Source organism: Micromys minutus (assembly GCF_963924665.1).
Source record: "Micromys minutus genome assembly, chromosome: 2".
Taxonomy (NCBI): domain Eukaryota; kingdom Metazoa; phylum Chordata; class Mammalia; order Rodentia; family Muridae; genus Micromys; species Micromys minutus.
The window spans coordinates 50689830-50711986 of NC_137971.1; the positions used below are offsets into that span (position 1 = coordinate 50689830).

Sequence of the window (22157 nt, forward strand, 5' to 3'; positions counted from 1 at the left end):
GAGCATGGGTAAGCACACTTACCTGGGCTTTTCTTAGTATGTTTTCTTTTTTTGTCTTGCAGCAGTAACATGGCAATGTCCTGAAAAGGGAAGTTCAGATAGAAAGAGGAACTCAAGGCTCCTGCTGTACTGAAGTAGCATGCACAGAACTGAATTACAATGAGATCTAGGTTTTGTCATTGTTTCCATCTCAGAGATGAGTATGACACGTTAGCATATGAATTTACATTAAGTCATACTGTTGTATGTATCAGTATAACTGAAGCTGCAATCTCATCATTGCAAGTCACTTAAAGATGTCTGGCCCTATTTCCTGTGCTAATGCTTTTTTAAAGTTGTATTGAACATGAGAAAATGTTTTGGCACAAGCTACTATAGTAATTTATCTTAGCCTTTTATTTTTATTTATATCTGCTATGTGTGTATAAGTCCCTGTAGAGGCCAGAAGAAGGCATCAGATTCTCTGGAGCTGGAGGTACAGGCAGTTGTGAACAGTCTGATGTTGGTGGTGAGAATCAAACTCTGGTCCCTCAGAAGAATAACAATCACTCTTAACCACTGAGCCATCTCTCCAGCCCCATTGGCTTTTTGTTTATAATGAATTTTCTGAAGGAGTGGTAACTGCTCTAGATTTTAAATAAGCTCTTTTTTTTTTTTTTTTTTTTTTTTGCATGTAAGCATTTTCTTTAAAAATTAAATTAAACCATTTTAAGTATGGCCACTGTATTAGGATTCTCTAGGAAAACATCGTATAGAATGGAAATATGTGTGTGTGCACATATACATATAATTGGATTTATTAGGATGGTTTATCTGCTGTAATCCGTCTAGTCTAACAATAGCTGTTTACCAACAGAAAGTTCAAGAATCCAGCAGTTGTTCAGCCCATGAGTCTGGATATCTTAGCCAGTCTTCAGTATCCATCAGAATTTCAAAGAAGTAGGCTCTAATGTCAGTAAAGGAATAGACTTGCCAGTGAAACCAAGCAGACAAAAAACAAAAGCTTCCTTCTTATAGGCTGCCAGCAGAAGGTGTGGCCCACATTAAAGGTGGCTTTTCCCATCTCAAAAGATCTGGAACTCAGGAGGCAGAAGCAGGCAGATCTCTGTGAATTCTAGGACAGCCAGAGCTACACAGAGAAACCCTGTCTAGAAAAAACAAGACAAAACAAACAAAAGATCTAGATTAAAAGTGGGGTCTTCTCACTTCAGATGAAAAAAAATCCCTCAAAAGTATACCTAGCCACTTGAGTTTTAGTTAGTTCCAGATGTAGTCATTAAGAGCACTGGTTACTCTTCCAAAGGTCAGAGCTTCAATTCCCACCACCCCTATGGCCACTAAAATCTATGGTAGTTCCATGAGAGCCAATGTACTCTTGTGGACTCCATGGAAACTGCATACATAGAATATATAACACACAGATTACACATGAAATAAAAATAATAAAATATTTAAATATAATTCTTTTGGTTTGGTTTTCAATACAAGGATTCTCTGTGTAGCCCTGGAACTCACTCTATAGACCAGGCTGGTCGTAAACTCAAGAGTTCTGCCTGCCTCTGTCTCTTAAGCTCTGGGATTAACCATGCCTGGCTCTAAATTTTTTTTTTTTTAATTAGTTGAAAGCTGCTTTCTCTCCCTCAGTTTTAATTATATATATCCTAGAAGCAACAATTCAAAAAAGACAAGTTTTATTGCTCTGTAACAAGCTTTGGTCATTAGTGTTGCAATGTAACTTCGTGCTAAGACTAGCAATGAATGAGTAATGTATGTCGGCTAACATTAGGCTCTGACTGCCTGCTCAGCAGTGCCCTGGTGCTTCATACACACCAGACAGTCCTGCACATCCCTGCAAGGTCCTTACCATGTCTTACAGTGACAATCCAGCTCTGCATCCTGTCCCAGTTACGCTGCTGTCAGTGGCAAAGGTCGCAAACCCAAACTTCAGAATTTGTTTATACATTATCAGCTGAAAGAGTGGGCAGATGGTGAATTCTGTTGTGTGTGTAATTAATAAATTTTGATTAGGTTCATACTCTTAGCCCCTCTTGTTTCCTTTTCATTCATTGAAAGAGATGTCCCTAGTGACACAGGTTTTATAATTACATCTATTCAAGAAGCTGAGTTATTAGCAGGGTGGTCAGAAGTCCAAGGCCAACCTCAAAATTAAAAAGTGAAAAAAGTGGGAAGGGGAGCATAGCTCTCTCTGGTACCACATATTTCAAGCAATTTGGTGTGCACTTCTGATCCCTGCTGGCTCAGGAAGCGAGGATAACCTTGAACTGCTGACCTCCTGCCTCCACCCTCAGAGTCTGGGGCTGCGGCTGTGCACCATCACACCAGCTAATTTGCTGTTGTAAAGCTGTACTGATAGTGGAAATAAATGAACCCCCCCACTCCCCCCACCTCAAAAAAAAAGAATTATGGAAATGGAACTACCATGGCGTTTTGCTAATTTGAGCACCCATCCTGATGGCTTCACATTTAACTTTGACAGCTGCCCTGTTTGTCACATTTTTTCTCTTAACTCTACCAGAGAATCAGAGAGGTAAACGTTTCCAAATGCTTTGCCGCCACCCCCCACTGAATATGCTTGGCAAATCTCCATGTTGAGGAGCAGTATCAGGAAATGAAGGAAAGTTGTAGTCACACTGGCTCTGGGTTATGAGGTTGGCCTGTCACAGTTTTGAAGAGCCTGTTATAAACCAGGTGGTGGTACTTCTGGCAGAAACAAAGCTGTAAGGTCATACAGAGTGATGGAATACAGAGTGTAGGACAGGAAGTAACTGAAGGCCAAGGCCTGAATCAAGCAAAGGAACAAGCTGTGAGGTTGGAGATGTAGGACATTATTATTGCCCTTTATCAGCCATTCCCTAATGCCCTTTTTCGGGCCTAGGCCCTGAATTCCACCAGTTGAGCCTAGGGCTTTTTCTGTACTGTTAGGCAGTTTATATTCTGCATGCCTCTAGGGGGCACTAGGCACATGTGAATTGTACATCTGGCTAGCTTGTATAACAACGTTCCAGCAGGTGGCAGTAAAACCCATGAGGACACAGTGGCCTTTTTCAACTTCTAGAAATGTAGGAATCTTTTCTTTCTTTGTAAAAACTTTTAGATTTATTCATTTTGTTTATATAAGTGTTTGGCTACATGTATGAATGTATGTGTAAACCATGTGTGTGTCTGGTGCCCATGAAGGGCAAAAAAGGTTTGTTACTCCCCTGGAACTAGAGTTACAGACAGTTGTGAGTCAGTCTATGGATACTGGGAACTAAAATCAGGTCTTCTGGAACTGCTGAGCCATCTTTCTAGCCCCTATGGTTTACACTGGTAGCTTTTAATAATATAGACTAGTTGTTTTGTAGAATATTTCTCCAGTTGAGTTTGTCTAGTTATTTTCTCTTTTTAAAAAGGACTAGAATTCCATAGAAGCAGTATTGTGTTCTTCTCATATTTGTCATGTCCAGGAGCACATATCATCTGTTTGTGTGAGTGGTTGATGACATGAAACCTCTCTGCATTCTGTATTGTAACTACACTTATAGGCATATGAATTTTGACATAGATATGTACCTGAACTCTTGACTGTAGGAATTACCCAGCTTAGTACTGGACCTCTTACCTAAGTCTCCTGTCCAGTTTTCCTGTGTAGTCTCAGTTCAATCATGTGCACCAGAGTGGCCCCCTGGTTTTCTCCCTGATTTGCAAAATCATTATCTGGAACTCAGTTTCCCATCAGGAATCTTGAGACCTCTCCTTCCTAGTAAATCCCCATGTTTGTTGCCTGTAGATAATAATGCACTCTACCTGCATTGGACTTGGAACAACTTTAGGGAGAAGGTGCCATTTTCTTCACTTTATAAGATCAGACTGGACAATTGAGCAAGACCCTGTCTTCATAAAATCAGTAAGATATGTGTCACAGGCCTACAGTACCAACTGTAGGAGATCAGGAGTTTAAAGTTGGGCTACAAAAAAAATAACCCATAATAACAAAGCCAAAAATAAAGAGGTGCCAGATAGTAGGGGGGTAGATGGTTCAGTCAGTGAAGCACAGCACAAGCAGGGTTGTCCTGGGCTCTCTAACTTCTCTTCCCTCTCTCTTGGCAGTGCATGATCTGATTTTCTGGCGAGATGTGAAGAAGACTGGGGTTGTCTTTGGCACCACACTGATCATGCTGCTCTCCCTGGCAGCTTTCAGTGTTATCAGTGTGGTCTCTTACCTCATCCTGGCTCTTCTCTCTGTCACCATCAGCTTCAGAGTCTACAAGTCTGTCATTCAAGCTGTGCAGAAGTCAGAAGAAGGACATCCATTCAAGTAAGTTTGCTGAGATTGCGTGTGTAGAAGTTCTAACCTGTCTCTTACGGCTGATTGATAGCAGAAGCATTCCCTAAATACCTTGCAGTCACCCTAAGAAGTAATCAAGTTAGTATCTGAAAACTTTTAACAGACTAGAGGCTCACACTTAAGATTAAAGAGAGCTCTAAATCCAGAGCAGGGCACAGAATAGCTTGCCCAGGGCAGCCCTCGGTCAGCTGCTATGTCCATGTTTCAGGCGTATATAGTAACAGATAGAAACAGCTTTGAACTCCAAGTTCTAAAACCAGGAATTTATTCTGTTTCTTCCAGGTTTTATTTCTGATTTTTTTTTTTTTTAGCTCTAGTGCAGTTTCCCTGGGATGGGGGATTCGGGGAGTAGGGGGCAGTTATTTTTAACCTTTAAAATAGTATTTATGTATATGGCTGTTTTGCTTGTATGTATGTCTGTACAACATGTGTGTGGTGCCATTGCAGGCCAAAAGAGTGCATCTAGTCCCCTGAAACTAGAGTACAGGTTATGAGCTGCCCTGTGGTTGCTGGGAATTGAACTCAGATCTTCTTAAAGAGCAAGCAGTGCTCTTAACTATTAAGCCATCTTTCCAGCCCTGTAAATTAATCTTAATGAACCAGGACTTGTTAACTGAGTGAATACATTTTACAAGCTCAGATATCTTTTTTTTTTTTTTTTAAGATTTATTTATTTAATGTGAATACACTGTTGCTGTCTTCAGACACACCAGAAGAAGGCATTAGATCCCATCACAGATGGTTGTGAGCCACCATGTGGTTGCTGGGAATTGAACTCAGGACCTTTGGAAGAGCAGCCAGTGCTCTTAACCTCTGAGCCATCTCTCTAGCCCAAGCTCAGATATCTTAATAATGGTCCCTCTCTGAGCCATTTCTGTGAATTTATGCAATGTTTTGCTAAATTATATTAATCCCAAAATCTAGGGAGTTGTTTTATTTTGTTTTGTTTTGTTGGGACAAGGTCTCAGTGTGTCTCTCTAGCTGACCTAGAACTCACTATGTTGATAAGGCTGGCCTCAAACTCAGAGACCCACCTGCCTCTGCTTCCATACCTAGAAATATCTCATGTTTAAAACCTTTATATTTGAAGGTACTTTCTTAGTAAACAGGAAGATGAATACATGCCTCTTGCTCTTCTGCTTTTCCAAGAGTCCGAGCTCCTCAACATGTATTCAAACCTGACAAGCAGTAGACACTCAGTAGCTACTGTGTGAATGAACAGGTTATGAGCACAGGGTTGCCCCTCAGAACAAGATGGCCAGACATTAACATATGCCAAAATCACAGCATTTGGGAAGCTAAGGCAAGCAGAGCTCTGTAAGTTCTGGGGGCTATATAGTTGAGACTCTTTGGCTGCTCTTCCTTTTTGATTTTTTTTTTCTCAACCTCTGAAAACAAAGAGTGTTGTGTAGTTTGCAGCCCTAACATATTCATGATTTCTACCCTCCTCAGTTTTTTCTTTGCTTTTCTAAACTATGCCTCCCAACCCCCAGCTTGGGGACTGAGCCTAGGACCTTACACATACAAGGCAAGCGCTCTACTACTGAGCTATAGTCCCAGCCCTTCTTTTTTTCTTCCAGTTTTTGTTCTGATGATGGTTGTTTGACACAAGGTTTCTCTGTGTAGCCTTGGGAGTTCTGGAACTTGCTAAGACAAGGTCTTAGCTAGCAAGATGCTCAGCAGGTATTTACTCTAAGCTTGACAAACTGAGTTCAGTCCACAGGACCCACATGGTAGGAGAGAACCAACTACCACAGCTGTCCTCCAACCTGTACATATGCACCATGGTGTATACCTACTGTTTTAGACAATGTCCTGTTGCTGAGAAGAGACAGCATGACCACAGAAACTTTTATAAAGGAAAATATTTCATTGGATCTGTCCATTACAGTCCAGAGTTTAGTACAGTTTAGTCCATTATTATTATGATAGGAAGCATGGCAGTGTACAGGCAGACATGGTGCTGGAGTAGAAGCTGAGAGTTCTAGATTTGGATCAGCAGGCAACAGGAAGAGGCAGTATAAACCAGTAGGCCTGGCTTGAGCTCCTGAAACCTCAAAGCCCACCCTAGTGGCACATTTTCTACAACAAGGCCACCTAGTGGTACCACTCCCTATGAGCCTGTGGGGTCATTTGCATTCAAACCACTGTACACACACACACACACACTCGTACATAGGCATGTGCATTAAAAATAAAACAGTGTATTTGCATAGCTAGAATAGTGTTCTTGGAAGGAGGAGATAGGCAGGTCCCTAGGGCTTTATAGCCAGCCCATTTAGCCTGCTTAGTGAATTATAGATAAGTAGGTAGGTAGACAGACAGACAGACAAATCCACCAGTATAAGTAGGTAGATAGACAGTATATATGTATGGTATGTAGGTGTGTGTGTGTGTGTGTGTGTGTAATGCTGGGGATTGAACCAGGATCTCATGCATGCTAGGCAAGTCCTCTGCTATCTGATTACATTCCTACAGAGTGTATTTTGATATATCCACACTAAATAGTTCTTCCTTGTGCATGAAAGCCTTATAATTCATAGATAACTTGTATATTAGCTTTTATCCAATAAAAGGCAGCTGTGTCCCCTACAGATTTCTAGAATGCTGATTTCACACTAAAATACCACTATGCTGTTGAAGAATTTCCCTTTGAGTGTCACGTGTGACTGTTTTTCTTCCTCGGAAGGGCCTACCTGGATGTGGACATTACTCTGTCCTCAGAAGCTTTCCACAGCTACATGAATGCTGCAATGGTGCATGTCAACAAGGCCCTCAAGCTCATTATTCGTCTCTTTCTGGTAGAAGACTTGGTTGACTCCTTGAAGGTTAGTTGCTGGGCTTGAATTTAGAAGTAAAATAGGGAATATAGGACTTTATTCGAAAAGAGAAAGCCTGTAAAAAAAAATAGGTAACAACAGAGAGCTGCCACCTCTAGAGAGCAGCATTAGACCAGCTGTCTTCAACTCTGCACCCTGTGGACCCCAAGACTGAGTTTTCCAACTGTGAGTGCACATGGGGGTCTGTGTCATAAAACACTACATTGATACAGACCTCGTTAGCTTGAACTCTGCTGTTTTTATGCTTCTCTAACCCTCTGACATTGGCCTTCCCAGCTGGCTGTCTTCATGTGGCTGATGACCTACGTTGGTGCTGTTTTTAATGGAATTACTCTTCTGATTCTCGGTAAGGTGACCAGGAAAGCGTGTCTATGTGCTTATTTCTTAAATGACGTGTCAGACTCAGTGTAAATGCTCATTCAGATGGTACAGACCTATAATCAAAGCTGTTCAAGAAGCTGAGGCAGGAGAATCAAACCTTCAAGACCAGCCTGGGTAACTTAATAAGACTCTGTCTCAAAAGACAAAAATAAAAACAAAAAGGCCAGGGCAGCCAGGCATGATGGTGCACAACTATAATCCCAGCACTAGGGAGACAGAAACAGGAAGTTCCGGAATTCAGCATCATTTTAAGCTTAGACTATCAATAAAACAAATAAAAACCAACAACCACAAAAAACGTAGCCCAGGAGTGGAGTACTTGCCTAAGGAGCCTGGAGAGTATGGACACGGCATGACCACTTCCTCCACGTGCCCCTGTGATGTCTATCCATAGTAACCTGGGCTGTGGCCGAGAGTTTATTAAATGGTTTCACAAAGGATTTCAAAGCAACCATGAATGATTTGGTTAGGTTTATGTTTAGATTTGGTTGAGATATGGGAATCTTACTTTTATAAAAGTTGACACCTGTCATAGAAAGAAAATAGCCTGTTGGGTTTTCAGCACTCCCCTTATCTGCTCTCTCCTAGTTATCATCAATTGCAAGGGCTCTGGGTTTTTTTGTTTGTTTGTTTTTTTGATTTTTGGTTTTTTTTTGTTTGTTTGTTTGTTTTTTGTTTTTTGGGTTTTTTTTTGTTTGTTTGTTTGTTTTTTTGATTGTTTCCTTATACTCGATGAAGAAGAAATGGCTATGCTGCTTGAGTCGCACATTTGCACTTGCCGTGTTTTTATTTTGTCTTACAGCCGAGCTGCTTGTTTTCAGCGTCCCAATTGTCTATGAGAAGTATAAGGTAGGCATTTGTCTATGAGAAGTATAAGGTCGGCTTTTGTCTGGAACAGATATGCTGAGTGATGTGTGTGATGTAAGTGATGGCTTCAGTTCGTGTTAAGGAAAGTAAAAAATTAATAGCTAGAGAGACTGGAGGCCTAGATAGTTGTTCTGTGTCATAAGGATGACTTATCCATTCCAAAAGGGAAAGTAAAAAAGATGCTTTATATTAAAACTAGGCTTCTAAAAACTAAACTGCGCTTTTAAGGAGCAGATATTTCCATTGTGGACCAAGTGATTAGCTACCCATCTAAAGACCTTTTGGGAGAACCAGGGAGTTAGTTCAGTTTATAAAATGCTTGTCACACAAGCGTGAGAACCTGAGTTTTCTTATCTCAGGCACCCACATAAAAATACCTGGCATTAAATATACACCTGCAATCCCAGCCCTGGGAAGAGTCTCTGGGGCTTGTTGGACAGCCATTCTAACCAAATCGGTGATCTGTAGGTTCCGTGAAGGACTGAACTGTCTCAAAAAGTAAAGTACATGGCTAGGGATGGAGGTTAGTTGGTAAAGTACTTGCCTGGTATGTATAAGACTCTGGGTTTTAAGCCCTAGCACCACATAAATTGTATATAGTGGTGCACATCTGTAGTATGTCAGAGGTGAGTCAGGAAGATCAGAAGTTCGTGGTTCATTCTTATCTACATTAGTAAATTAGAGGCCAGCTTGGGCTATGTGAGACTTTAGATTAATTAATCAGTTAAAATAATAACAAGATACAAAGCAATTGAAGAGAAACCTCATATAAAAATTTTGCCTCCACAGACACATACATGCACACACTCCTCATACACGTGCACTAATATGCACATACATATAAACAAAAATATTTTTGGCCTTTTTATTACTAAATGAATTAATAATGTCCAGGAACCAAATCACATCACAACTACAGAATACAGATTAAATATGCAGTTTCTGGTTCTTAGAATATACTTCAGTGTTGCTACAGAAAACACCACAGAAGTTCTACTTCTACAAATGATCCATAGTTCTTATTTTGAAGTATTGTTGAAATCTAAAAACAGATGTTTGTAACTTCTGAAACACTGGACATCCTTTTTATTTCCTGGAATAGTGAATAGTGGGATTTTTTAGTTGCGCTAAACAGAATAATGCCTTTTCAAGGTAGTAAGAATATTAACAAAATACATATTGTATGAAAATTTTTGAAATTAAAAATTCTTAGCCCCTTTTGCCCAGCTGAGCCTTCCTTCCTTTCTCTCCTAAAGACGCAGATTGACCACTATGTTGGGATTGCCCGGGATCAGACCAAGTCAATTGTTGAAAAGTAAGTGTACTTAGGGATCGTGTTCACTATTTCCCATGTGGACCCCTTCCCCCATATTGCTTAGTCTCTTATATAAAATGTTACTGTAAAAGTAACTAATTTTCACCCTGGATAAAACCTTAGTTTTGTTGTACTTATATTGAGAAGCATCTTTGGGTTTCGTGGTGGTTTCGTTTCTTAGGTTGTTCATTTGGCTTAGAGACAGGGTCTTACTATGTAGCCCAGGCTGGCCTCAAACAATATCCTACCTTCCTGCTCTCAAGATTGAAATGATCAATGTAAATACTTTGGCTGTCAAATATTTTGGGGTATTTAACCCTATTTTATTTTCATATTTATCCAAGTTAAGGTAATCTTTTCTGTATTTTCTATTAAATGCTATAAAGCCTAGATCTGGCATTGTGGTGAACATGTGTAATCCTGGTACATGAGAAGCAGAAGTGGGTAGAGTTAAAGGTCCAGCCTGATTTCGAAGATAGCCAGGTCTATGTAATGAGAACCTATCTCAAGATAACAAACAAAAATTTGTGTTTCCCTTTTCAAAGTTCTATAAAATATCATTAAATCTTTTAGTGACTTTTTCAGATAATTTTAAGATTTATTTATGTATTTAATGTATATCAGATCCCATTACAAATGGTTGTGAGCCACCATGTGGTTGCTGGGAATTGAACTCAGGACCTCTGGAAGAGCGGCCAGTGCTCTTAACCGCTGAGCCATCTTTCCAGCCCCAAGATACTATGGATTCTTTTATCTGATACTGTGAATCTAGGAACTACTTCTATTTTGAATGTTCACAGCAAGATGAACCAGGCACTAAATTAGTGTGTTCTTTTTGTTTGTTTTCTTCAGCTGTTCTTCAAGAAGTGCTACAGCTGTTCACTTTGTACCTTCCGCACCCCAGATTTTAATGTCTTTACACATTATCAAGAGGAAGCTGGATGGGTTAGGAGTATAGTTTAGTGGTAAAACATTTGATTAGCATACATGGCCCTGATTTCTATCCACAGAGCAAAAAGAAGAAATTAAATATAAGTGTAAGCCAGGCAGATGATGCTGGTGCCAGAATCCTCACTGGGCCTATTTGCTTTATTGAATGCTCACACTGCTCCAGGTTGAAGGCACACATAAATACCCTGTGCTGTTGACCAGGCATGCTTTGTTGTTGAAAGTGTTAGCTGATGTCACATTTATGGAGAGCAGCTCTGACATCACTGAAGGCTCAGATGACTACTTCACCAGAGTAAAAGACAGCACTGATGTCCTCTTGCCAGACCTTGTAGTTCAGAGAACCATGAGCCAACCAGCCACATCCTTTCCACACAATCTTGTCTTGCTGACCTGTGTCATTCCTTTTTGACACTCCTTTTCTTGTACTTCACAGAGTGAAAGAAATGGGCTCTCGCATTGCCATACCAAGATCCCAATACTTTTTTTTTCTTCCTGGATCTCTGTGAAGGGCCAGGGATCACTGTAGGGAAACAGGATCAGACCCTGCAGTAAGGGCAATATGTTGGGACCCCCTCAGGTTTGTTCCAGATAGCTGAGCCCTACCTGACTTCACCCGTCCCTGAGAAACAGGCCTAGAACAAATGGATATTTTAAAAAAATACTTTAAGTTTTCTTTTTCTCTCCTCAATAGGATCCAAGCAAAGCTTCCTGGAATCGCCAAAAAAAAGGCAGAATAAGCACATGGAAGTCAGAAGTGCAACAGTTACTAAACCGCCATTTAATAGTTATAACATCGTCACTTGTACTATGAAGGACCTTGCTCAGTGTCAGCTAGAGTTTGGTTCCAGGTTGTTTGTTCTTTTTAATTTGGTGTTCTCTCCTCTCCTCTCCCTTTATCCTTAGTACCAAGCACAAGATGTGTTAGACTGAAAAAAGAACTGATCTCTTAGAACCCTAAAGAATAAAGATTGAATCAGATTAATAGAATTAATCAGACCATAGTGGTTTTGGAGCTTTATATGTACCATAAAAGGGGAAAAAGAAAATGTCTCCAGGTTCTTCTATCCAGTCTCAAGGACGTGTATACAGCTCCCATTTATCATTGTGCCCTTATTTTTTAAGTTAGGAAATGATTAACTTATGAATAAATAGTCTGGGGCAAGAGTGGGATTTCCTCCATTGGGTTTGTTTGGCCCTCCAGTCCCACCTTCCTGACTTACACAGAAGCAGCTAGCTTACTGTTTCTCTTCCTTAATGACAGAACTGTTGGCTCTGAATAACTTACAGGTGATAGAGGTGATTCCCTATTCCCATAATGCCACATAAGAAATACAGGGAGGACACAGTAGGTGGAGCAGTCAGCAGGAGGGCAGCAGCCACCCTCTCTGCTGCTCTTCCTAGGGAAGGAAGGACTCTGCCAGCTGGGAGGGCAGTGTCCAAGCCATTGGTGTGGGATACCAGTGTGAGTGTTGGTGTGAGAAATCATTCCAGAATGTGCTTCTCCCTCTTTTTCCCTGCCCACCTTACCTCAAGTTTAATAAATATGGTTGTACTTTTATTATAAAATAAATGTCTGTAACTGCTGTACACTGCTATAAACTTGTTAAAGAAAAATAATCTGCATGTGGGCTCTCAGCCATTGAGTTATTGTAATCCTATCTCAGTCTGTGAGTAATGAGGTACAAGAACAAGAAAAGCCTTCCTTCTGTCTTCCCTGCTGCTTCCACCTGTGCTTTGCAGTGCTTTAGCCTGAGGACCAAAGCCCCACTGGCTGTAAGTCATGTATCTGTTGTAGTCAGAGGCCTTGACTGATAGAGGTACATTTCTAGAAGCATGACATGCAGCTGCTTCGAGTCAGTGCAGTTCTGAAAGGATCTCCATTTCAAACATCGTGATTAAGAAATAGTTCCTACCATGATCCACAGTGCTCATTTGGAGAGTTTTGTGGAAGTTTTAGGTTGTGGATGGCCAAGCAAGACCAGGTGATACTGATAAGACAACGGAACTTACAACAGAACCAGTGGAGGTGTCCAGGGATCTTGATTTCTACCTGAGACCTTGCGTCTCTCCTTCAGCATGGAAATCCAGTCAGCTTGAAAACTGGCATCCAAGATTCCTTCAGTTCTCAGCCCTACCCTATTGTGAGGAAGTAGGAGCTGGGGACTTGAAGGGATTTGATGGTCACAAAGTTCTGTGACTAGAATTAGGAATGGGTCCTCTTCCCAATCCTTTTGGGAAATGACTTAAGATTTTGATAGAATGCCTTACTCCATTTTCTTGAGTTTCTTTGCCCCTGTACATTTTGAATCCTTGGTTTCCATTGTAGACAACACTCCATCACCATCCTCTGCCCTCCTAGGAAATAAATGCACCGATGGTCTTTGGGGTCTACCAACTAGGGACCCCACTCTGCACTGGAATCCTCCACACCTTGCTTTTTTCTTTGTTGCTGCTGTGTTAAAATAATTGGAAAGATTTGTGTCACATGCGAGTTTTTTTTTTTTTAAAGAAAAATGTAGAGATGAGAATTTACTAATGAAATTGTGTACGTGTCTGTGCGTGCATCATAAAAATACAGTAGTACCAAGGAGCTCTTTTGGTCCCTGTAAAACTGCAAATTGATGTATTAATTATAAATAAAAACACAGTGACTGTCTCATCAGTCTGCAACTTTATTCTTTGTACACAGTTCGGGTGAAGTGAGAGCAAAGGCTTTCGCTCACTCCCACCCTCATTCCAAGAACTCTGAAAAAGAACTCCCAAGATTGCAAGGATTCCCATGGCACTGAGCACACAAGCTGCACTGTTTGTTTTCTAAAATGAAGTTAGAGACCCTGTAAAGGATGACTTGGAAATGACTGGGGTGAAAGGCTCTCACCTGCCTGGGAATGGGAAGGTTCCCCACTTGCCACAGGAAGCAGCCTATAAACCCCATGCAGCCAAAAGCTGAAACTGAGCTGGTCATAGCCTGTCTGGTCTGACATCAGAACTCCTCTGACTTGCTCTACCCCCAAACTAAGTTGGCTGTGACTCATAGGGCTGGACTTGTAGATTTTATTCAATATACCTCTGGGGGTGGCAGTGGGACTTTATGACTGATGCAAACAACTTCACAAATACACATACAAATGTTTGGATAGTGTCACTTAAGTAACATGGCATATAAATATGTATCCAGAGTAACATTTACATATGGGCCATAATAGCAAGCATATCATTAACAAAACAATGAAGGAACTTCACCTGTTCATGTCAGGATAGGAGGGCGGAGACCCACCAGCCCCTTGAGGCCATAGGTCATCATGGCAGAATCACTGCAGAGGTACTTGACAACCACTTTGGGAGCTGCAATTGTATGGGAAAGGCCTATCAAAATATATTTTGGGTCCCACCCTCTTTGAGTAATCAGGTGGACCCAAGAATGCATCTCTAATGAGTGTCTAAGAGGATGCTACCCTGGAGACTGCCAAAATCTTCTGCCCCAGCTAACCTGAACTTCTGCAGTGAGCTCTAGCAACAATCAGCAGCTCCAATATATGTGGAGGTGGGAGAGAATAATCATTCTCAGCTTAAAAACATGCACGATGGAAAGCAAAGGGGTAAGTGCACAGCCTGGCGCTATCCATAATCTCTCTTCTTAAGATTTTAATACTGTCTCCAAAAGCCTGCTGGTCAAAACTGGGATTTCACTGAGCCAGCAGCCGTTCCAGAATAGCTGATGGCCTCAAAACAAGCACAGATAAGCAGCCTAATTCTGCTGGGGAAACCTCAGCGGCAGAGGACGTGGGTCCCACCTAGAGTTCTGACTGGCAAGCCTGCACTGCTGAATGCCGCCTGCATCCTCGTTCCCAGGAACTACAGTACTTTGCTGTCCTCAGGAGTCACAAGTGCTGTGGGCCTGTAGTGCCCACCATGCACTCTGACAGGCCTAACGGTAAAGAAATCTGGGTAACTTGCCAGATTGGAAGCAGTGCAATATAGTGCAAAGCTCACTGAACTGGGAAATCTGAAAGGGATCAGTTTGTGAGCTCTAGGGTCCCTTCCCACTGACAACTTTGAATTATAAAAAATGCTATAAAATCCGTGGTATAAAATCCATCTCTCGATCTAGGGAACTGGGCCTGAGGCACTTGAACCTTGAGCTCCGGCTCTGGAGGGTGAGAAGGGATTTCTTTTCTTTTCTCACCACAAGGGCTGCACTGGCTCCAGAACCCAGGTCCCATGCCCTGACCACCGCACCCTGACTTTAAAAGGAGGGCACAGTGCCTGCAGTGACTTCCCTTTGTGAAGAGCAGACACTGGACCTGGAGACAAAAGGCCAGGGAAACATGAAAATATCTAGTATACTTCCAATCCCCTCACCACACTCCCATCTCAGTTCTTCCTCCACCACCTCACAGCTTATTTCTGATACATACATAATAAATAAGACATTTGCACATAAGGGTGATTGGGCCAGTTCCCCTCTCCCCTTCATATAAAAAGCATTAAATACAGTTTCAAAATAAAATACAAAGAGCAAAAAAGGGCCTGATCTTCGGACCACCTGTTCTCCACGGGAGAATGAAATCTACATATCCCTCTCGGACCTGCCTGGGAGATTGAGGGGCCCTTTTGGCACCACAGGGCCTGGCACTGTTTCGGGTAAAAGCAAGGGAGGCCGAGGCCCGGCCCCAAGCCCTGGGAGCTGAGAACCGGTAGTGTGTCCACCGAGGGCAATTTATGTTCAGAGGGTGTCAGTAATTGAGACCGACCGCCCCAGGGCCCCGGGGTGGACTGGTACTGGCACTGGACCAAGAATGCTCCCGCTGCTTTCACTTTGTGAGTAACAGAAGCCCTCTGAGCAGGAGGGCCTAAAGAAAAAGTGCTAATCCCTTTATGCCCTCGGTCCCAAAGGCATGGCAGTGCGGCTCAGGATGAGTGCGCTGTCCCCTGGGCCAGCCGGGGAAGCTGGCGCAGCAGAATGGGCCCCACCGTTCTGCCCACGCCCGGCCCCCTGCTCAGCCCCAGTCCACTGCCTGGGCCTCTGAGAGGCCAAGAATACCTATTGGACCCCACAGCCTGGGAGCCGAGAGCCTCTCCCGCTGGCGTGAGGCCGCATAGAACTGGGCCACTGGCCAGGGCGCGCGGCCAGCGTGTCCTTCCTGGTTTCCCTGCGCCCTGCCTTCAATCCTAATACTGACTGACTGCGCCCCCATCCCGGCCTGGCAGCACTGCGCCCTCGGGGACAGCCGAGAGCACTTGCTGTGAACAATGGGAGGCGCTTTGGCTTTTCGGGAAGCGTAGAGCACCGCACAAAGAGCGCAGAGACCCCGGGCCAGTGTGCGCCGGAGGCGCAAGTACGAGCTGGGACAGCAGAGTGTCACCAGAGAACTGCAAGTGGCGCCATCCCAACCCCATCCCCTGCCTAGCCCGGCCAGCGGGGAGGTGGGGGTCCCAAGGCCTGACATCAGGGTCCCTCAGCCGAAGGGCCAGGCCAGCCCAGGGTGACCACTACGCGCGACAGACGGCGCCAGGCTTGAGATCCGCGCCGCTGTCTCGTGGTGCCGGAGCCGGTGGCCCGAAGCCCTCGTGGCCGTAGCAGCGAAGCGCGGCCTCCTCATAGGCCTCCAAAATGGTCTGGCGCTCCTCCGGGGTGAAGTCCATGGAGAAGGGATGCACCTGGAGAATATGTCGCTTGATGGTGCTCACCTTGAGCGTGGCCAGCGCGCCCCCGCACACCATGCACACCAGCCCGCGCCGGCTGCCGTCGTAGTCCATCAAGTACTCGCCCCGCCAGCGCGGCTGGTAGTTGCGCCGCTGCTCCCGACTGCGCGGCGGCGGCGGTGGCGGAGGTGGAGGTGGCGGTGGCGGCAGTGGCAAGGCCAACCCTCCGGACTCCTGGCTGTCATCTTCATCCTCCTCTTCCTCAGCAGGTCGCTCCGACGGAGCTCCAGGGGACAACGGCGCGTCGCCTGGAGGAGAACAAAGGGCTGCTTTGGAGCGAGTGGCATGAAACAGACCCAGTCCCTGTTCCCCATGGCTCCTCTTAACCCATCCTCCCGTCTCTCTACAGCCTTCAAATCTCACCACCCTTCCCTCCGAGCCCTGCCCTCTCTCCCTTGCCAGTTGCTCTGGCCCTCCAAGGCTCACCCCACCACTCCTCCTCTGGCTCCGCCTCCTCTGCCCCTCCCCCCTCCTCAGAGGCTGAGGCTGTGCTGGGGGCGACAGGGCCGCTGGGCGACTCCGGTCTGGGCAGCCCCAAGGCCAGCAGGTGTGCGGCCTTTTCGCTCCACTCCTGGGCGATGAGGGCTTTGACTGGCCCGCTGAGGCTGTTGGAGCCGGGATGGCGCTGGCGGATGTGTCGCTTGATGGTGCTCATCTTGAGCGAGGCCAGCGCGCCCCCGCACACCATGCACACCAGCCCGCGCCGGCAGCCGTCCAGCTCCATGAGGTACTCCAGCCGCCAGCGCTCCTGGTAGTGGCGGCGATGGTCTCGGCCCCTCCGAGGCCGGCCCGGGTTGCCCGCCCTCGAGCCCTCGCCCTCGCCCTCCTCCGCCGGCCCGGGCCTCTCAGGCACCCAGCCAGCCTCTTCCTTTACGTCTGGGGGGCTGAGATCCTGAGAGGAGTGGGCTCCAGCAGCGGGGGCGGAGTCCCGGCTCTTTCTGGTCAGGTCCTGGGGGACGAGGTCATCGTCTGTTGGGGAAGGGGTGAAGGAGAAGGGCTCAGCAGCCTTCTGGCTGGGTTGTCCTTACCCACACAAGAAGGTTCCATCCTTGCTCCTCACCCCAGCCCCAATCTAGCCGGCACCAGCCAGAGAGAGATGGGTGGGAAGTTGAATGTCTGTGTGTAAAGGGAAGAGGCCTGCAGCCCTCAACCAAAAATCCGTGCCTCCCAATTTTGTTTTCAACTCCCATGCTGCCGCCCTAATATTGAAGGGATCTCAGCCCTGGGACAGCCTCGCACCTGGAGAGGGCTGGGTGAGCTCGGACAGAGCCTCAGGCTGGTCACCCCAGGCCTGCAGCAGGGCACTGCGCTGGGGGCCACTGAGCCCTAGGGAGCTGGGGTGCACCTCCAGCACGTGAGCACGGATGTCGTCCAAGTGCAGGCTGGGCAGTGCCCGGCCGCAGGCCATGCACACCAGCCGATTCCCCCGTGGGTCGTAGTCCATGAGGCACTCAGCCCGGAACCAGTTCTGCAGTGACTCCTTCAGCCTCCGCTCCAGGCGCCGGGACCCCAGACCCCTGCTGCCCCCAGCCCTTCGGGAGGCTGCGAGGCGCCGGCGCCGAGGTGCCACTGGGCCCCCTCGAGCCCCTCGTCGCTGGCGCCGGCAGCCCCCACCAGCCGGAGCTTTGCCTGAAAGGGTTGGAGGGAAGCAACTGAGTCTCTGGCCTCTGAGGAGTCCCCCACCACAGCCAGGTAGGTGCTCCACACACAGCCTCTTTCTCACTCAACTCTGACTCAGGTCCCATGGCTGATCTTTGCCTGTCTTTTCCTCTCACATCTTTCTCTGTTCTGTTTTTATTAGACAGAAAACTCATACAGTCTAGGCAGGGTTCAAAGGCCCTATGTAGCCAATGCTTATCTATCCAATACTCCTGCCTCCACTCTCCTGGAACTAGGATGACAGGCATATGCCACCACACCCTTTATCTTAACCCCTCTCCCTAACCCTCCTGTTCGCTCACTCAAGTCCCATCCAGCCTCCCGAAACAGATTTCAGGCTCCTGCCCTGGGCTTTACTGTTCCAACACCACACCCCACTTCCCTCAGCAACTCACAGCCCTTCCCTCAACCTGACCCCACCCCCACCCCTACAACTACTCTGCTCCTTTCGACTGCCTTGTCTAGGCCTCAGTGTGCTAGAAACTACCCCCACACCACACCACTATCCCTCCCCACTCTCAACAGTAAGGGCAGAAAACAGACTCCACCCAAAAAAGAAGCAAAGACTTGCTCAAAAAAAAAAAATTTGGCAGAAAAGCTGTCCCCTCCCCGAGCCCCATTACACACAAGCCCCTGCCTCTCCATACTCTGTATTACCTGAGCCCTTGGGTGGGCAAGCTTGAAGGTTGGCCCCCTCCTCCTCCTCTTCTTCCTCCTCCTCCTCAGCCCCCTGGGCCCCTAGGCTCTCAGCCTCACCACAGGCCCCCAGCCCCAGATGGGCATCCCAGCTGTTGCTGATGACTTCCTTCTCCCTGGGACTCCAATGGAGGGAGTAGGGGTGTTTCTGGCGGATGTGCCTCTTGATGGTGCTGAGCTTGAGAGTGGCCAGGGAGCTGCCACACACCATACACACCATGCCATGCCGGGAGGGGATGAAATCCATCAGGTACTCCAGCCGCCAGTGGTCGTGGTAATAGCGCCGGTGGTCCCTGCCAGGGATTCGACTCTTTCCAGGCCTCGAGGCCCGAGCCTCACAATGATCTGAGTATTTCCTGCCTGAAGATGCTGGTCCCCTGGCCCTGGAGGAGGGTAGGGGGGTACTCCCCCAAGACCCCAAGGCACCCCCTTCCAGCTGAAGCGCTTGTCCTGAAGAAGGGAAAAGGGAGACAGGTTCTCAATCTCCGATTTCCAGAGAAGCACCTAAGGCTTGGAAGCATGAGAAGGGTGGGAGTTTAGGGCAGGAGAGGGATGGCAAGAGCAGAGAAAGGGACGTGAGTGCTCAGGAAGTCAGAACACTACAGAGGGCAGGGACCCAGCCAGGGAGAACAAAGGGATATGGGCACTGGGCGAGCTTGCTGAAGACTTTAAAACCAAAGTGAAGGCCAGGAAGGACACTACTACAGAGGTATAAGGAGGGATAAAGCCAGAGCTCAGCAGGCTGGGCAGTTACAGCCAGTGCAGAGCAAGCAGTAGGAGAGGGGAACAATAGGGGGCATTTGTCTGCACCCAGATCTGTGCACAACACCCATCCACTTGAGGCCCCTCCAGGAGGGCCCCAACCAAAGGTTAGCTCCCTTTTCCCAATAGGCCTCAAATGTGCCGTCCATCCGGTAAAGAGCAGTTTAGGGATGGGGTGTGACCTGTCAGGTCTTCCACTGGGGGGACACCTAAGATACAGCTGTCAACACCTCCAGGGAAAGGAGTTGCTCAGACCTGGACTTCCCCAGAGTCTGAGAGGCACAATGACCCTGCAAAGAGTGGCTCCTGGTTGGGGAGCAGCCACCACCCATCACACCCATTCAGTCTTAGGCATTTATCTCTTTCGTGCTGGCAGGGTAGTGGTTACAGCCTGCCATTCCAAAAGTGTGCACTTCTGGGGCTTCACCAACCCACTAGTGTTCCTTCACTTTGTTAGACACCCAGAGCCCTCTCCGCAGCGCTGGATAACCATGTTTTACCTAGAAAATGGTCTCCTGGCCACAAAGACTAAACCAGCAGATTCTGGTCATTCTCCCAGTACAGAATCCCAGAGTCAGATAGACAAATGACAGGATCAGAGCGGCTCTTGTCCCTTTATGGAGTTGTTTTGTTGGTGGCGGTGGTATTTTTGTTTTTGGTTTGTTTTGTTTTTATTCCATTACTTCTTTAAGTAGAAGTATAGAAAAATCTTTAGATTCAAGATCTGGCTTCACTGGTGCCTTGCTCAGTGACCTCTGGTAGGTCATGTCTGCCTCTGGGCCTATGTCCCTTTGTCTGCAAACGCGCTGACTGGACAGCTAGCATCCTACTAAGCATCCTTCCAGTACAGGAGCCTTGTAAGTCTAAGACAGTCTGGCCCTTTAAGAGCAGAAAGGAAAAAAAAGAGAGAGAAAGAAAAAGGAGGAGCTGAGATTTAAAAAATAAAAAGGGGGGTGGGGGGGCTTGTAGGGAGGGGAGCTCGGAGAGTAGAGAACAGTCTCCCTAGTCAGGACGGAACCTCCGCTGATCTAAAGGCAATGAACCATGCAGTAGGGAGACAAAAAAGCAGTTGATTTTAAGGGCCAACTGGGACCGGCGGGTATTGGTACAGCTGAAAAACTGGGACCAAAATAAATTCTGAAACGCGACAACGCACGGAAAGGAGGGGGCATCCACCTTCGAGTGTGAACTCATCCCTTACTTAAGACCTTCCCGATGTGGGGAATGACAGACGGGGGCCCCCAGGACACGGGTGCGCTTTGTTTCTCGTAGTGTAATCGTAAAGGGAAGAGTTCCCGTCTCCAGCAAGGCCACGCAGAAAGGGACGGCATACCCGAGAACAGCGGAATCCCGAGCTATGCTACTCTGGGGAAAGCCTCACAAGGGGACAGGAGAACTGGGCAGCCTTTAAAAGATAAGCCACTTGGGAGTGTGAGAAAGGGCGGGAGCCGCACGTTCCAGCGCCTCGACTCCCATATCGCTGGACCCCCAAAAACAGGCGCCGCGGGGCCCTTTAAGGAGCAGGGATCCGCCCCAGCCCGGCAGGCAGACCCCGCCACGGGCGGGGAGCGCCCCGCGGGCCTTGTAGCTGCTCTCTGCGCCCGCCAGGTGGCGCCCCAAGCCGCCCTACGCTCGTCCCCCGCTTTGTTCGGCGGCCGAGAGGGGCCCGGAGCCGCAGCCCTCCCCTCCCCCACGCCGGGGCCCCCACCCCGGGCCGTCGGCCCCAGATCTTACCGCCGTCGTCCTCCTCGGGCTCCGTGCCGCCGCTCGCCGCCGTGGGCGGCAGCCGTCGGCCCCGTGCCGAGGCCACTGCGGGCCCGGGGCCGCCCCTGCCACCGCCGCTCCGGCTCCGGTGGTCCCCGCCGGGCTCCATACGCTGCGCTGCGGTGCGGGGGCCCCGGGGCGGCGGGGCGCGGGGCCGCGGAGCCAGCGGCGGCGCGCGCGGGGCGCTCGGTGCGCGGGGCCCCCGGGCGCGGGGCGCATTCACGGGCAGCCGGCCGCACGGACGGCTGGCTGCTCGCTCGGCAGCGCGGGCTGGACCGGGGTGGGGATTCCTGTCTGGGGCCCCTGGGGCTCCTTTAAGGGCTCCTGGGTAAATTTAAAGGGGCCGCGCGCAATTTCCTCCTGCCAGCTCGCGGGGGGCTGGTGCGGGGAAGGCGGGAGGTGGCAAGTCCGCAGCGGGCGCTTGTGACGGACGCGGGGAGCACGGACCTCAGCGCCCTCGCCGGTCCGCCCTGCCGCGTCCGCAGCTGCAGCTCTTGCTCGTTAAAGAGTAGACGAGGTGACCAGGGGCGCCCGCGTCCAGTCCGCTGCGACGCGCTTCAGCCACCGCCCCCTCGGGGCATCTCCGAACCCGGCTCTCCGCAGCCGGCTAGCAGGGGACCGCCCGGTGTGGAGGCACAGTTCCCTTCTCCGGGGTGCCTCGTCCTCCCGCACGAGCTGGGCGCGGGCCCCGAACGGACGCGCTTGGCAGGGGCCCCAGATGGCCGCAGCCCCGCGGAGAGGGTGGAGCCGTGGGGGCTGCCGCGCCCCCTCCCGCGGGAGCCTGGGGCTAGCGCTGGCAGCTCTGGCTTCTACCGGGGAGGGGCGGCGGGGCGAGGTTTCCCCGGAGCGGGCCAGAGTGAGGGCGGCG

General features: G+C 48.0%; 2 protein-coding genes across 7 annotated transcripts in view; one reads left to right on the forward strand and one right to left on the reverse strand.

Annotated features, from left to right (window-relative positions):
• The window catches only part of RTN3 (reticulon 3), a 53796-nt gene extending 40435 nt beyond the window's left edge, over positions 1 to 13361 (forward strand). For 5 of the 6 annotated variants that reach the window (XM_080912188.1, XM_080912189.1, XM_080912190.1 and 2 more), the window contains 6 exons: positions 4111 to 4318; positions 7038 to 7176; positions 7465 to 7534; positions 8372 to 8418; positions 9693 to 9751; positions 11394 to 11689. In XM_080912188.1, coding sequence (XP_080768314.1) covers positions 4111 to 4318; positions 7038 to 7176; positions 7465 to 7534; positions 8372 to 8418; positions 9693 to 9751; positions 11394 to 11439 — 569 coding nt within the window. In that variant the 3' untranslated portion in view covers positions 11440 to 11689. Of the gene's footprint in view, positions 1 to 4110; positions 4319 to 7037; positions 7177 to 7464; positions 7535 to 8371; positions 8419 to 9692; positions 9752 to 11393 lie in introns of all 6 variants that reach the window. The other variant, XM_080912193.1, reaches the window with a different exon arrangement.
• Positions 13362 to 13365: 4 nt separating this feature from the next.
• ZFTA (zinc finger translocation associated) lies at positions 13366 to 21875 on the reverse strand. Its single transcript, XM_080912194.1, has 5 exons — positions 21260 to 21875; positions 18725 to 19213; positions 17648 to 18037; positions 16835 to 17377; positions 13366 to 16656 (listed from the first exon to the last, which is right to left on the reverse strand). The coding sequence occupies exons 1-5, from the start codon at positions 21396 to 21398 to the stop codon at positions 16196 to 16198; spliced, it is 2022 nt and encodes a 673-aa protein (XP_080768320.1). The 5' UTR covers positions 21399 to 21875; the 3' UTR covers positions 13366 to 16195.
• Between the last annotated feature and the right edge of the window lie 282 nt (positions 21876 to 22157).

What these genes read in the sequence shown, in the direction of transcription:
- ZFTA (XM_080912194.1), bottom strand. Translation starts at nt 21,398, where the DNA reads ATGGAGCCCGGCGGGGACCACCGGAGCCGGAGCGGCGGTGGCAGGGGC. An exon ending in GCCCGAGGAGGACGACGGCG is followed by an intron (nt 19,214 to 21,259) that starts GTAAGATCTGGG and finishes TCCCTTCTTCAG; the next exon opens with GACAAGCGCTTCAGCTGGAA. An exon ending in GCTCACCCAGCCCTCTCCAG is followed by an intron (nt 17,378 to 17,647) that starts GTGCGAGGCTGT and finishes CTTCCCCAACAG; the next exon opens with ACGATGACCTCGTCCCCCAG.